The sequence below is a fragment of the Nicrophorus vespilloides genome, unplaced genomic scaffold (genome assembly GCF_001412225.1).
Source record: "Nicrophorus vespilloides isolate i.1.1-1 unplaced genomic scaffold, Nicve_v1.0, whole genome shotgun sequence".
Classification (NCBI taxonomy): domain Eukaryota; kingdom Metazoa; phylum Arthropoda; class Insecta; order Coleoptera; family Silphidae; genus Nicrophorus; species Nicrophorus vespilloides.
Genome location: NW_017100010.1, coordinates 41,746 through 56,660, shown reverse-complemented (window position 1 = coordinate 56,660; position 14,915 = coordinate 41,746). Strand labels below are relative to the sequence as shown.

General features: G+C 39.3%; 3 protein-coding genes across 3 annotated transcripts; all 3 read left to right on the top strand.

The window, feature by feature from the left end:
* Window positions 1–650: 650 nt before the first annotated feature.
* On the top strand, window positions 651–3,269 carry LOC108566621 (ubiquitin carboxyl-terminal hydrolase nonstop). The gene is given in 7 exon segments (XM_017926609.1): window positions 651–932; window positions 1,432–1,676; window positions 1,740–2,004; window positions 2,142–2,410; window positions 2,487–2,739; window positions 2,742–3,046; window positions 3,109–3,269. Coding segments are annotated over 7 exon segments (1,506 nt in total). The 5' UTR covers window positions 651–806; the 3' UTR covers window positions 3,152–3,269.
* Window positions 3,270–4,197: 928 nt separating this feature from the next.
* On the top strand, window positions 4,198–6,049 carry LOC108566622 (40S ribosomal protein S9). Its single transcript, XM_017926610.1, has 4 exons — window positions 4,198–4,237; window positions 4,528–4,766; window positions 5,012–5,198; window positions 5,804–6,049. The coding sequence occupies exons 2-4, from the start codon at window positions 4,544–4,546 to the stop codon at window positions 5,982–5,984; spliced, it is 591 nt and encodes a 196-aa protein (XP_017782099.1). The 5' UTR covers window positions 4,198–4,237; window positions 4,528–4,543; the 3' UTR covers window positions 5,985–6,049.
* A 909-nt stretch (window positions 6,050–6,958) lies between these two features.
* Window positions 6,959–14,511, top strand: LOC108566619 (spermatogenesis-associated protein 20). The gene is made up of 7 exons (XM_017926607.1): window positions 6,959–7,286; window positions 7,351–7,587; window positions 7,649–7,959; window positions 8,020–9,043; window positions 9,105–9,313; window positions 13,512–13,711; window positions 13,797–14,511. Exons 1-7 carry the CDS (start codon window positions 7,105–7,107, stop codon window positions 14,073–14,075), a joined length of 2,442 nt encoding a protein of 813 aa, XP_017782096.1. The 5' UTR covers window positions 6,959–7,104; the 3' UTR covers window positions 14,076–14,511.
* The last annotated feature ends 404 nt before the right edge of the window (window positions 14,512–14,915 follow it).

Here is a 14,915-nt window from a genome sequence, read left to right as displayed (position 1 = left end):
CACAATAATGAATTAATACTTTAATTAAAGATAAATAAGTAAGCTTTCTAATGAATCTACTTCTGTATATGTGGTTATAATTAATTATCAAAAATGAAAATGTTAAGTCTTCACATTTTATTATTTTTCTCAACATCTCAACATCAACATCAAATATCCATTAACACTCTAATTAAAGTAAAATTAATTGGCTTTCCAATGAACCTACTGTGAAACGTGTACCTATTACGGTTTGCCTATAATTAATTATTGAATCTGAAAACTACATTCTCAAGTTTTATTATTTTTCACACAAAAATGAATTAATACTTTAATTAAAGATAATTAAGTAGGCTTTCTAATGAATCTACTTCTGTATATGTGGTTATTACGGTTTTCCTGTAATTAGTTATCAAATATTAAAAAAAAAGTGAAAATGTGCGCTTAACAGCGACATCTATTAATGGGAATTAAAAGTTTCATGATTTGTTTTTCTTTATTGTCAATTTTTCTTGTATTAATAATCTATTAGATCTTCATTAATTAGTACGAATGTTTAAATACTTGTTTTGTTAATTGAAGAGAAATAAATTAATTGTGATTAACATTGCAAGTGATATTCAAAAAAATCTCTTCGTCGCGCGCGCTCGTGACAGTTGACAGGTGACGTGTGTCACGCGTGCGCTCCGTCGCCGTTCATTTGTTGATCATGTGGGTGTTATCGGTGCACGGTGGTTGAGCTCTCCTCTCAACAGAAAAAAAAAGGGGGGATTGAATTAAACGGCGGTCGGCAAGGGCACCGGAGGACGCGGCCCCCACCAGCCACCATGGACATCGTCGACGAGGACTGCTGCCAGCACATCGAGGACTACAAGCGCGACGACATCAACACCTTCAGAGTGGTGCACGCCATCTTCGTCGTCTGCACGGACGAGAAGTCCAAACAGACCAAGGTTCCGTTCTCAGCTAAATTAAATAATAACAACAACAACAACAAACAACACAACGAAAACAATCGAATCCTTCGATTTGATTCCCTCTCCCCCCGCAATAATAATCCTTGGTTACGTAACGGCCGATCCTGGACCGGTAGCGATTGCAACATAAACAAATCAATGAGCGAAAGAACCTCCATCTGACATAAGCAATACTCGTAGTCATGGCAACGAGTAAACCGTTTCTATTTGAACTACTACCGCTTAGTTCTATTAAACCCCTAATTGCTAATTACCTAAGACTAACATCAACTAAATCTAGTTAGAATTGAGTAAGAATGAGATAAAAACAAACACAATTACATTTTTTAAATACATACTTTGATCCAAACTTTGCAAATTATTGTTTGAAACTTTTAATTACAAACTGTAAATATCTTAATTTAGATTAAAGGATTAAAGCTAAGATTGTATGATTTATTTGTTGTTCTCAATGTTTGTTTTTGTTTTGTTACAGCTTAAGAACGCTTTTTGCCATGTGTGCCAAAGACTCGGGCCTCACCTGCACGCGTGCCTCCACTGCGTCTTCTTCGGCTGCCACAAACACATCAGAGAGCACACGGCAGACATGAAGCACTGCTTCAGCATGGATCTCACCTACGGACAAGTGCACTGCACCAAGTGCGACGATTACATCTACGACTCCAAACTGGACGAGATTGCCATGACGAACAAAATGAGCGCAGCTAAATGTAACAAAAGGTAGTAACCGCAGTAACCAATGATGTTAAAAAATCTTGAGTAATTATCACTGATTTCTTGTAGATTGTTGAATTGGACTTCGTGGGAACCTTTGGAGGAGGATAGAGGCGATTTCTTGAACTGCAATCCGAAGCGAATCTGCATCACGCCTGACTCGACGATCGGGTTGAGGGGTCTCCTGAATTTGGGATCGACGTGCTTCATGAATTGCATAGTTCAGGCGTTGATGCATACTCCACTTCTGAGAGACTACTTCTTGAGCGAAAGACACAAATGCAATGGACTTCCTGGCACGTGCTTAGTTTGCGAACTCTCCAGATTGTTTCAGGTTTGCTATAACTACAATAATCACAACATATACAGAAATAGTTCTGTTAAATAAGTAATCTCACTGGAGATTGTTTGTGTCTCTATTGAAGATGTTTCCAATGGAAATAAATGTGCTGATTGTTGTTGTTATTGCAGGAATTTTACAGAGGACAACGTGTTCCTTTGGCCCTGAACAAACTCCTCCATCTGATCTGGACTCATGCTCAACAGTTGGCAGGATACGAGCAGCAGGACGCGCACGAGTTCTTCATCGAAACGCTGGGCGTGCTGCACAAGCACTGCGAAGAACTGTCTCCACAACATTCCACCATCTCCACCACCGAGAAGATCACGAAATGCGCGAGCATCATCGACCAGATCTTCGCAGGAGGTTTGCAGAGCGATCTGGTCTGCCAGAAGTGCAAGTGAGTATTCTCAAAATGAGAGAAGTGTGTGTGTGTGAGAGAGAGAGTGGCCGTATGATTTACCGATGGCACGCAGCGCCGTTTCGACGACGATCGATCCGACCTGGGATTTCTCGTTGGATTTGGGTCCGGTGAGTCTGGGCGGACGACCGCCCTCATCGTTGATCGACTGCTTGGAGAGGTACACGCGACCGGAACATTTGGGTTCCATCAAATGCTCGAGCTGCCAGTCCTACCAAGAGTCCACGAAGCAGCTCACGCTGAAAACCCTTCCGATCGTCGTCAGTTTTCACCTAAAACGCTTTCAACATTCCAAAGAAGTAAGATTTATTTACCTACAAAGTCCAGTTTAAACGTTTTCTTTTTCATACAGAAAGAGAAGAAAATCCTCACTTCGATTTCGTTTCCTGAGATGCTCGACATGACGCCCTTCATGAGTCGCAACAAGACCAGCTCTTCGTACCCGATTCCTCCGGATAATCGTTACTCCCTCTTCGCCGTCATCAACCATTTGGGCAGTTCCATCAACGCCGGTCATTACACCGCGTACGTTCGGCAGCAACGCGATTACTGGTACAAATGCGATGACCACGTCATCACCAGAGCAAATCTCAAAGAAGTATTGGATTCCGAAGGGTAAAAATCATCACCGAAATCAATCACAAACTAAATAGATTAACAATAAATTCTACTTTCAGCTACTTGCTCTTCTACCACAAACACAACCTGGGATACGAGTGAGAGACGTTTCGTTATTTTTTTTTAATGTATATTTAGGAAATTCTCAAACCCTTCGCTTTCCCGACTCTCCCCAATAGATGTTAATTTTTATTTTTTTTAAACTACGTTATTTAATAAATGCCCCCCCCCAGACATCCCTCCTTCCGCGATCAGAGACATTCGAAAGACGAGAGATGGACGACAAACATGTTTTTTTTTACTTACTGACTGTACTTACTTAAGCACTCTCTCTTTCTCCCTATATATATATGTATATCTGGTGCATCTTCGACCTGTGAGAACCTTATGTATTCTTTTTTTATTATTATTCTTTGTAAAATTGTAAAAAAAAATCTGTAATTTATTTGATTAAATTATGAAAATAAATATTTTTTAAACGCAGCGAATTTAGAAATATGCTTTAATCCCATTAATGAGACCTAAACCTAAATTTAATATCTATTAGTTAATAAGCTATGAACTTTCTTTTATATCCACGAGATGGTAAATAGTTTCCTCTCAATTTCCAGGTTTATTATCCTTGAAACAATTTGGAGTACAGAAATATGACCGTAATTGTAACAAGGACTAATGCAGGCTCATTGATTTAATTAACACTGAATATATGTAAATAAATTGGTTAATCAATGTCATTAGTGATATCTTGGTTGCATAACAAACTATATTTTTATAAGTTAAATAATTTAATGTTCCTGTAATACTTTAAGTATTCTTAACTCGATAATTACATAAGTTTTAATAGTTTCCTGTATGATAAAAACTAAGGAACGTTGATCTGTGAATTGTAATGATGTGAGAGTAAGAAGAGTGGGTTACATAACTCACACACTTAATCCAAACAGATTTATTCACAGCTTATATGTTTATTAAAGTATTAGCAAGTAAATAGGATTTTGTTTATAACGTTATATAATGATATTTATTTAAGTATTGTAGTTTAATTTATATTAAAATGTAATTTAAAAAGCAATTGGAATTACGTGACAGAGCGCATGCGCGGTTACATCTTCCTTCTCTGTCTTCGGGTATAAATAGAAAATTGTCGCCATCTCCCTTCTCTTACCACTTTTGACACGCGAGGTTCATGTAAGTATTAACCTAACTTTACCAAATCTTATAGTTTTTTGCTCAATATTTACGTTTTATAATCAAAATATTGCTAGAGATTTGTTTCAAATTTGCCTTTTCCTTAAGAGAAGTTGAAGTAGTTCAAGAAAAGTTAAAGATGCTCAAAATATTAACTGATTGTGTTTTCACAACGAGGCGTCTTTTTGATGACTCCATTTTTTTTTAAATTCAAAGGTTACTATTGTAATATTGAGTGAATTTAACTATTATTAATTTCTTTTTTACTAATTGTGTTTTTGTAATTGCAGATAATATCTCGCCAAAATGGTGAACGGTCGCATACCGACAGTATGTTCGAAGACTTACGTCACTCCTCGTCGTCCATACGAGAAGGCCCGTTTGGACCAGGAATTGAAGATCATCGGTGAATATGGTCTCCGTAACAAGCGTGAAGTTTGGCGCGTAAAGTACACTTTGGCTAAGATCCGTAAAGCCGCCCGTGAATTGCTCACCCTCGAAGAGAAGGAACCCAAGAGGTTGTTCGAAGGTAAACATCTTGAAAATTCGTTACTATAACCTCCACCTTGCATACTGGGCATGAGCTCTAATGGTATTAAACATTGGAAGCTTAAATCTTGCAAGGTGATAGTAAATTCCTTGTTTAATCCCAGGCTGCCTGAAAATAGTGGCTAACCTGATTCATGACATGGATACAGTTGTTATATACATTATAACCATTTGTGATCATTCCATTTGCAATTTACTAAAGTACAATTTGTTTTTTTTCAATAGGTAATGCGCTTTTGCGTCGTTTGGTCCGCATCGGTGTATTGGATGAGAGCAGGATGAAGCTCGATTACGTTTTGGGTTTGAAAATTGAAGATTTCTTGGAACGTCGTCTCCAGACCCAGGTCTTCAAATTGGGATTAGCCAAGTCCATCCATCACGCCCGCGTCTTGATCCGTCAAAGGCACATCCGGTAATTGTCTTTTCTTGTCCTATCAGATACAAACTCTTTTGAAGACTTCAAAAAACGAAAGTCTTGATAACAAAAAGATTAGGTCCTGCACTGCAAGGTCAAGCATTCACGAAAGGCCACTTGGAAGGTTGTCAAAACAACCTTCCAACGTCTTGTACAGAGTCAATTCAGATAGGCCACTTGGATGCTCTCCGATGATGAGGCATCTGCAATGTCTTTGGAAATGAATCGAGCTCGCAAAACACGTTAATTCGAAAAGGCCACTTGGGCGTCTCTGGGAAAGGAACGCTTTCAATGTCTTGGAATTATATACACGTATATAAAAAAAACGAATGCCTTGTGGCCAGGTAACGCTTCTTTCTGTTATGAATTAGTATATTGAACACACCTTGCATACTGGGCATGAGCTCTAATGGCGTTCAACATTGGAAGCTTAAATCTTGCAAGGTGATAGCAAACTCCTTGTTTAATCCCAGGCTGCCTGCAACTAGTGGCAAACCTGATTCATGACATGGAAACAATCATTTTATTTCAAACAAATTTAATAATTTCAACATCTAATTGTTTTGTGAGAATGTATTTCATGTTTTATTATAATTTTGCAGCGTCCGCAAACAAGTTGTGAACATCCCATCGTTCATCGTCCGTTTGGACTCACAGAAACACATCGACTTCTCCCTTAAGTCGCCCTTCGGTGGTGGCCGTCCTGGCCGTGTTAAGAGGAGGAACCTCCGCAAGGCCGCTGGCGGTGGTGGAGCTGCTGCTGCTGAAGAAGAGGAAGATTAAATGTATGATAATTCTTTACATCATTTAACAACGGTGTAAAATAAACTTGACTTTTCTAAAAAGAATCGCGATTTCTCTTTCAAACTACCCTTCTTTAAAAACATCTTTTCAGTAAAGTTAGTAAGTAAGATTGTTTATACTAGTTTTAAGTGCACGAGCATCGTTAGAGTCGCTGAATCGGTGTCTAAAATCTGATCTAGTGCTATGATGACTCGAAGAGTAATGATATCTGCAATAATGCTGCCTAAATATACTGTATTTATAAGTATACTTAGATGTTTTGTAAGGCAACAATTTATTTATTATTCACAGGAAGAAAGTCGTTAGGATGTGCAGTGTTTTTAAGGTGAGATTCGTTCCTTTTCAGTACGTTTTTTTCTATTGATTTCGAGCATCCTTAGAGTCGCTGGATTAGTTTCTTAATACTATTACTAGTGCTACGATGACTCGTAGAGCGATGATATCTGCAATCTCGTTCTGGTCGCACTTTATTGCGTTCAGATGTATTTGTAAGGCAACAGAAACTCTCAAGAGAAAAAGGCGTGGCTTATGTTTAAGCCCCGCCTTTTCTGGGAGGATTCTATGTTTTAACACTCTATAATTTTGCAAAATATTTACAGTTTTGTTCTTTTTTTCAGTGTTTACTAAGTGCGAGGATTCCAAATGGATTTAGTGAAAGTTATTACACATTAAAAATTGAATAAAACAAATACTTTAAATACAAACACTTATATTTCACCCAAATATATATCTTCCTTTCCAAACTATTTTAAGTATTCTAATATAAATACACACATTACCTTCAATTTAAGTTAAACTATTCAAATTTTATATAAATCTTAATTAATAGTAGTATACGATTATATTGTAGTTGATAATCAAGTTACAATTTTCATAATGCAAGATTAACACATTATCAGAAGTAATTAAATTTGAATGTAAGCTCCATCTAGTTGGAAATATTTGAATGCAGGATTGACGTTGCTCGCAGGAGAGACAAGCAAGGCCGGCGAAAATGACACAACTTTCACGTCGCAGGAGGAAATAGTTCAGCTGTGTGGAGAGGTTTTTGGTTTCGGGGTGGGAAACGGGATTATGCCGTTGGCGGTTTACCGATGAGATGTTTTCCGCGAGTGTCGTCATCAAATCTCAACTGCTAAACCAGTTCCACATCCTCAACAGGCGACATATACTGGCTCTGACTTGTATTAGTACACACAACAACAACAACAATTCCAGCAAACTAATTCAGAGGCGCAACTTGACGCACCAAGGCAACAGCCTGATAGCACACCGAAACAGGTCAGAACCACTTTGAAATTGCTGTCCATGTGCCAAGATTATTAATTAATCTGTTAATTTGTAGATTGTGTTTGGATACTACGCATCTACTTGTTGGGAGTGTAGCCAGTAGAGAGATGGCTTCTGCAGCTTCTACCAGTGGAAACAAGACCAACCGGTTGGTGCATGAGAGATCTCCATACCTTCTGCAGCATGCCAACAACCCAGTTGATTGGTATCCATGGAGCGAGGAGGCCTTCGATAAGGCTAAAAAAGAGAACAAAGTCATCTTCTTGTCAGTTGGATATTCCACTTGTCATTGGTATGATCCATAAATTAAACTGAAAACAATGATTGGTAAATTATGGAATGTTAATTCTTAGGTGTCATGTCATGGAGAGGGAATCGTTCGAGTCTGAGGAAGTGGCGAAAATATTGAATCAGCATTTCGTCAGCATCAAAGTGGACAGAGAGGAGCGTCCTGATGTAGACAGGATTTACATGTCTTACGTGCAGAAGACGTCAGGCGGAGGCGGTTGGCCAATGTCCGTCTTTCTAACGCCGAATTTGGAACCGCTTTACGGAGGAACGTATTTTCCACCGGAGGATAAATACGGCAGATTGGGCTTCATGTCTCTGCTGCAAATGATCGCGAAGCAATGGAACGAGAAGCACAGCACTCTGTACATCGAAGGTAAACCTAAATCGATTCAAATATGAATCTTTTGATGTTACGTTTTAAATGAATTTGCAGCGCGCAAAGGCGTCTTGGAGATGCAGCGTCTAGCGAACATCAAATTCACGAACTCGTCTTCAGTTCCCGGGGAGGAGGCGTGGAGGAAGTGCATGAAGCAGCTGTGCCAGTTCTACGAGGAAGTCAGCGGAGGTTTCTCCGAAGCGCCCAAATTTCCGCAACCCACCATCTTTAACTTCCTTTTTCACTTGTACGGCAAAAACAGAAAAACAGAAGAAGGTAAAATCGCTCTGGACATGTGTCTGCATACGCTGAAGAAGATGGCTTATGGCGGTATACACGATCACGTGAATTGCGGATTCGCCAGATACTCCGTGGACGGTAAATGGCACGTGCCTCACTTCGAAAAGATGCTTTACGATCAAGCGCAGCTCGTCGTCTCCTACATCGACGCTTACGTCTGCACTAAGGATAAATTCTACGAGGAGATCGTTGATGATATCCTGAAATACGTTAACCGCGATTTGGGTCACGTGGAAGGCGGATTCTACGGGGCCGAAGATGCTGATTCTTATCCCACCGAACAGGCTGAGAAGAAGCAGGAAGGCGCGTTCTGCGTATGGGAGTACGACGAAATCAGAGAGTTGCTTAAAGACGACAAGGAGTTTGAGGTTTACTGTTACCATTTCGCCGTGAAGGAGGGTGGAAACGTTGAAGCGCGTTACGATCCCCACGGTGAATTGATCCACAAGAACGTGTTGTGCTGTTTCGGCACATACGAGGAGACCGCAGAGCATTTCGAGATGTCCGTCGATGATCTCAAGAAACTCTTAGCTAAATGCAACGAGATTCTGTACGTCGAGCGATCCTCCAGACCGAAACCGCAGACCGACACCAAAATCGTCACATCCTGGAACGGCTTGATGATGGGCGCTTTCGCCAAAGCCGGATTCGCTCTCAAGAAATCCGATTACACTGAACGTGCTGTTCTTTCTGCCAAGTTTATCAAGAAGAATTTGTACATGGATAACGGCAGCTTGCTGAGGTGTTGCTACTTGGGAGACGATGGAAACGTTTCACAGACGTATGTTAAAGTTGTTTAGTTTAAGTTAATTATTCTATAGGTTTTTATTTTAATGATTTAGAGACGCGCCTATACAAGGATTTTTGGATGATTACGCTTTCTTGATTCGCGGTTTGCTCGATTTGTACGAGGCGACTTTAGACAGCTCGTGGCTTCAATGGGCGGAAGCTTTGCAGGAGAAACAAGATCTTCTCTTCTGGGATCCAAAGAACTACGGGTACTTCACCACATCTCCCAATGACAGCACCATCATTGTAAGGGACAAAGAAGGTTAGTTATAAAACTATTCTGTTGAAACATACTCAATATTCTATACTTGCAAAGTAATTATTAATTAGTATAGCCATTATTGTAAGCAGATTAAGGATTTAATTTAACTATAAGTTTTGGTTGTGCAAAGGGTGAGTAGTTTCGGGAACTCACGGATTATCAGTTTAAAGTGCATATGCGCTTTATAAGATAGTAATATATTGATTATAGCAACGCATCAAATAGAATTTACCCAAGATTGCTACTAAAATATGGATGAAAACATTGTGGCTGTCAATCTAATTCGTAAATAATTTTATAGAGTACTAACATTTCTACGTTCTACCATTATTGTTTTGAAACTCACAAAGCGATTAATTTCGCATTTTTTTACGATTTCGAACATACACACACAGAGAAACAATGTTTTGCAATAAGAAAATAACATAACGTAGCAGATTTAATGTTTTGCGGTCATGTGCTGCAGTAAAACGGCTTTCGTGAAATTAGTAATAAGCTAGGGGTGGTTTGGTGGGTGGCTTTGGTGAACACATGTGAGCGCACGAAATGCCAACGATTAATTACGGCTTTAATATCGCATCTTATGCAGCTATGGAGACAACGGGATTCATTCGTTTTCCGCGCCGATGCGTTTAAAAATTAATCAACTTTACGAGTCTATCTCTCTCTCTCTTCACAATCTCTCCAAACTCGGATTTAATTAATATGGAACAAAAAAAAAGAATGTTACGTGTCGAGTGGACAAGAGTCATAATTCGTGAGTTAAAAATGCAGTTTGCCTGGATTTCATTGATCTCTTCTCTACGTCGTCCTCCATCGACCTGGAAAGAGATGAATTCTATTCCAATCTTTCATGAATTAAACGAGTATATACTTGTCAAGTAACAAGTCGTATTCCATATGACGTTTACGTTGATACAAATATAAATTATTTTCTATTGAAATCACTTTCAAATTATGTCATATAAATTCATAATTGTCTAATTATATTAATTTATGCTTTGATCATTTGATTTATTGTGATATAAATCAATTCTGAATAAGTTAGTAACATGAATGAATGATCTCAATTTAGACATTCCGCAGTATGCACTTCTACTTGGAAGTCTAATTATATATCTTTGCAGCGTTTCGAATCGGATTGATCCTTTATTTATTATCGGTATTCCAAAATAATATAAACTTACAATTTGCTATAAAAGCGATCATCATTAAACACTTATATTCATTAAATATGCATCAATTACTAAATCAACATCTTTAAATTTAAATCTAATTATTGATATTTTCAATTAATCTTCTAAAGCTTATCTTTAGTATTATTTGTATGTTTTGGATATCCTGCTAGGATTCTTACTATGTAGGTCATATATATTTTTTATTGTTTTCGTGACATTCGCAGAAAGTAGAACTGTAGTTCTTTCTAGTAGCCAAGAAATTGGAGTTACGAGTGGTATTGGAGGTATCAAACTAGGGTTGTATCCTCCAGAGTGCGGTATTGTATCCATTGTCCTAATGAATATCAAAAAGAGAAATGTTATTAGTCCTTGCGATGCACGGTTTAGTAAGCAGGAAAGGTAAAAATAAAGGTTAGATTCCCATTCATAATTCGTTCTCGCCTGAAATTTTCATGGGTCTCCTCTCGTCTACCTCCCGCAGAGTCCGGAAATAAAGTTCGCCGCGCGATGCATAATTAAGTGTGATTTCATTTGATATTCGCCCCGGAATTCCCGCCGCAAAGGCGAACTCCACTTGTAAATACCTTTTGATCTTTCCTGTTCCAGAATAATAACACAAACACCGCATTGTGGTGCATTGTTCACCATTCCACCTATTTTTTTTGTTTTGTATGTTGTTTGTTTCTTCTGATGGATCTCGTTTCGCGTTCTGCGACTGCTTAATGTTCGGTACTATTTTCGGCACGTGCGCTCCTATTTTCCTCTTCCACCACCACCTCATCTCATCCCATTGCATGTGCACAAACTCTGCGAGTTACTAAATCATTCCAGAAGTTTACTTTTACCGACAACAAAAGTTCGCGTAAATCCTTATCCCCGATCCACTACATACAGCAAAAACCTAACGCTTTTCAATTAACTAAACGTTAACTTAAGACTGACTATATTTGTTGACCTTTTTGGGTAGATGGTGAAGACCTAGATTGTGCACGCTATTCCCGGAAAGAGACAATGTTAAAGACGTTCGCTTTGATGTTCGAGCATGCACGCAAACGTCTCGTGATTTATTCCGCGGATCGGAATCAAACGGCGTTTTTTTTTTTGTATTCGGAAATTGATTTACGTTCTGTAAATATTAATTTACGCGACGACATTTTCTGCTGCTTTAACGATTTTCCCTACTCTTCTTCATTTTTCCTTGTTTGTTGCTGTAACTCGTTCTTCTGTTATCGATATACAAGGATTTATAGAAATCGATTTACCCTCTTGCATTATGGACGATACCTTTTTTCCTCTCTACCGTACATCGTTTTTTCTTTTGGTTTTTTGCTCAGTGCTTTCTCTTGTACAAAGTGCACACCATTGTTTGGGCTTATCTTTGAGCTTTCTTCTTGTATATATATATATATATACGTATATAAAGGGAGTCCAGAGGCTTTGGTCACACGCCGAATTGTCTCCCTTCAGATCCCCCCTTTTTTTTAGTTATTTCTTTCCTTTTATTTTATCCTTTTTTTTTCCTGTCGGAGGCGGCGGCCGAAAGGGGGTTTGAGAGTTTCAGCAGTTTGCCGGAGGAAATTGAAGCTTTCAGTGGCGGCGATGTAATTTCATCCGAGCTTCGATGACGGACAGCTCTTTCGGATGAAAGGGAAAACGAGAGAGAGAGAAAAACATGAAACAACCCCTTCTGGAAAACATAATTTTTAAACCATCGTTTCGCGCACGAGGCGAGAGATAGAAACAAGAATACAGAGTTTCGGTATGACCTGAAAACGTAATGGAAAATGGGTAGAGAACCTCTGACTTTGTTGTTCTTTAATTACTCTTTCGGTTAATTTCAGTCTCCGCTATGACACATGTCTATCAAATTATTGTTGTTCCAAGGCCGCCACGAAAAATTGACTTTAATTTATTTCCAGTTTTCTTCAGCTTGTTGAAAACTAAAATTTAAATCTATAAATGTGGCAAATGTATAAGTTTCAATTAATTGTACGAGTCTATTGTAAACACAATAATTGATTGCGTAAAATAGCACTTGTGTAATCCTTGCGATTATGCGAGATGAATAAGCTTGTAATCTAATGACGGCATTCTTCTGCAAATTCCTAAAGTGATTAACTCTAAATCATTCCATCCCGCTCGTAATTTATCAAATTACTTCCTTCTACCCCCTTCAGTGCAAAATGCCAGAGTGGCGGTGAGTAGGTTTTGCATCGAATTACAATATTTTATCGTTCGTCGGGCGCGCTCCTTCTTGTTTTGTTTGGCTTTGTTCGGTGTTTCTATTTACTTATTTTTCTTCTCTTTTTGCGCTTTCTCTTCCTTCATTAAAGTTGCGCTGCTCTCGGGGAACGGGAAAATGCTAATTTGCAGCAGCAACAAGAACGAACGCCGCTGCGTGTGCACACCGAAGATGCAAGAAATCTGACGCGCGGTGAAAACCCACCCTCTCCCGCTCACCACACTTCGGGTGGTGTGAGAGGAACGCGCAGTGGCAGCAAATCCAATCATCTCGAGTAGTTTTCATTTCCATTATGCGACGTTACATTATTGTCGGGGATCTTGAAATGGAATTTGTGTTCGTCTCGGGCGATCGGACTTTTGCCTGAAGAGATTCGGAGGAAGAGGAGAGTGTTTTCTCGTGTTCTCTCCTACTTTCCCGGCGCTTCGCGTCCTGCAGATTTTGCAAATCTAATTCGAGCCACCTAATGGACAAATGTTTTCTGTAGCAAAAAAAAAAGAATGGATTAGCAAAGTTTACAACTAGGTTAATCTTTCATAGAAATATAAAGCTTTTATTAGGTGTTAATGTACTAGGTTAGATGTTATGTAAATATAATTTAAATAATTATTGAAAAGTATTTGATAGATTGTACTTTAGTATAGATGGTACAATGGTTACATATTTATTAGAATCCGAGGTGTTTTGGGCTCTTGGGAATTCTTGGCAATTTCTTCGTCGGTGTATTTCGGGAAGATGAGCTAACCTGAACGGCATGCTTTTGCTCTCCGTGTTTCAGATCAAGACGGCGCCGAGCCCTGCGGGAATTCCGTCTCCGTGCACAACCTAATTAGGCTGGCCGCCTACATGGACAGGCAGGATCTGCGGCAGAAGGCCGAGAAGACGTTGTCCTCCTTTTCCGAGCGGCTGCTGAAAATTCCGCTCGCTCTGCCCGAGATGACCTCGGCCTTAATGCTCTACCATTCGACACCTACCCAAGTATAAACACACTCGATCCCCATTAAAACACTTGTATCATTGTCGGACTTTTTCTTTTTCTCTGCTTCGTCCATCCGCAACTTAGGTCTTCATCGCCGGAGAGACGGACGCCAACGAAACGCAAGCCCTTCTGGACGTGGTAAGAACCCGGTTCATACCAGGCCGCATCCTGGCGATGGCCGACGGCCCACAAGGACGCGGCGGACTCCTCTACGCCAGGCACGAATCCCTGGCCAAGCTTCATCCGATCCAAGGAAAACCTGCTGCCTACGTCTGCAGGAACTTTGCCTGTTCTCTACCCGTCACCAACCCGGAGGATCTGGCCACTTCGTTGGACTCTGAGTGTAAGAAACCCGGGGAATGATATGCACGCAAACTGAAATCGTTCATCGCTCATTTCATTCGGAGATAGCCGCATCCTCTACCAAGCTTCAGAGCCGGGAATTCCTAACGTCTCTCTGTTTTTCTTGTTCTCTTTTATAGGTTGAGGCGCGACTTTGGGTGGTGGTGTGGCGTTTTTCGAAAAACAAAGGTAATAATAACAGAATCAGAGATATTCTGACGGAAGCAAAACGAAAAGAAAACTCACCCATCAATCCCAATCCTTTTCCTTCTTCCCGTTATTATAAAGTAAACTTGTCCTGTCTCCTCTCTCACGCTCCCAGTTATCCATCTTAATCTGTCAAAGTTGATTGACGTCAAGCCGTCTAATTGTTTAGAAGCCGCCTCCGAAATCATTGATTGAGGTTCCAATAGATTAGCGTAGCAAAACGTTACAAATCCAACAATTACAAAAAAAATATTGAGAGAATAGTATAATATAAACAAGTTGATTGCTAAAGAGCGTAATGTAATCGTAACACAGTTATTCACCAAAAAGAAAAGCTTACCTGCACTAAACGTAACCACTTTGAGAAGCCAAAATATTAAGAACTAACTAGCCTTATTTAACCTAGTCTTCCTTTTTTTTACATTTGTTTTGTTTTAAATTTACATTTTCAATTTTTGTTTTGTCTTTAGTCTTGTTGTTCTATTATTTCCGTAATTGTGTACATAGAATCACTTTTCGTTGAAAAGGTGAAAAAAAAAACAAAAACATATATTTTGTATTCGTTGGTTGTATTTGTAAATACAGAGGAATTTATTTTGGAAAAGAACTTTAATTTCGTAACTATCGAATAAAATGCGTTAACACGATATTGAG

Bases quoted from the DNA above. Each gene is read 5' to 3' on its own strand.
- LOC108566622 (XM_017926610.1), top strand. From the start codon at position 4,544: ATGGTGAACGGTCGCATACCGACAGTATGTTCGAAGACTTACGTCACT. The intron at 4,767-5,011 runs GTAAACATCTTG...TTTTTTCAATAG, and splicing joins ACCCAAGAGGTTGTTCGAAG to GTAATGCGCTTTTGCGTCGT. The intron at 5,199-5,803 runs GTAATTGTCTTT...ATAATTTTGCAG, and splicing joins ATCCGTCAAAGGCACATCCG to CGTCCGCAAACAAGTTGTGA.
- LOC108566619 (XM_017926607.1), top strand. From the start codon at position 7,105: ATGTTTTCCGCGAGTGTCGTCATCAAATCTCAACTGCTAAACCAGTTC. The intron at 7,588-7,648 runs GTATGATCCATA...GTTAATTCTTAG, and splicing joins GGATATTCCACTTGTCATTG to GTGTCATGTCATGGAGAGGG. The intron at 9,314-13,511 runs GTTAGTTATAAA...TCCGTGTTTCAG, and splicing joins CATTGTAAGGGACAAAGAAG to ATCAAGACGGCGCCGAGCCC.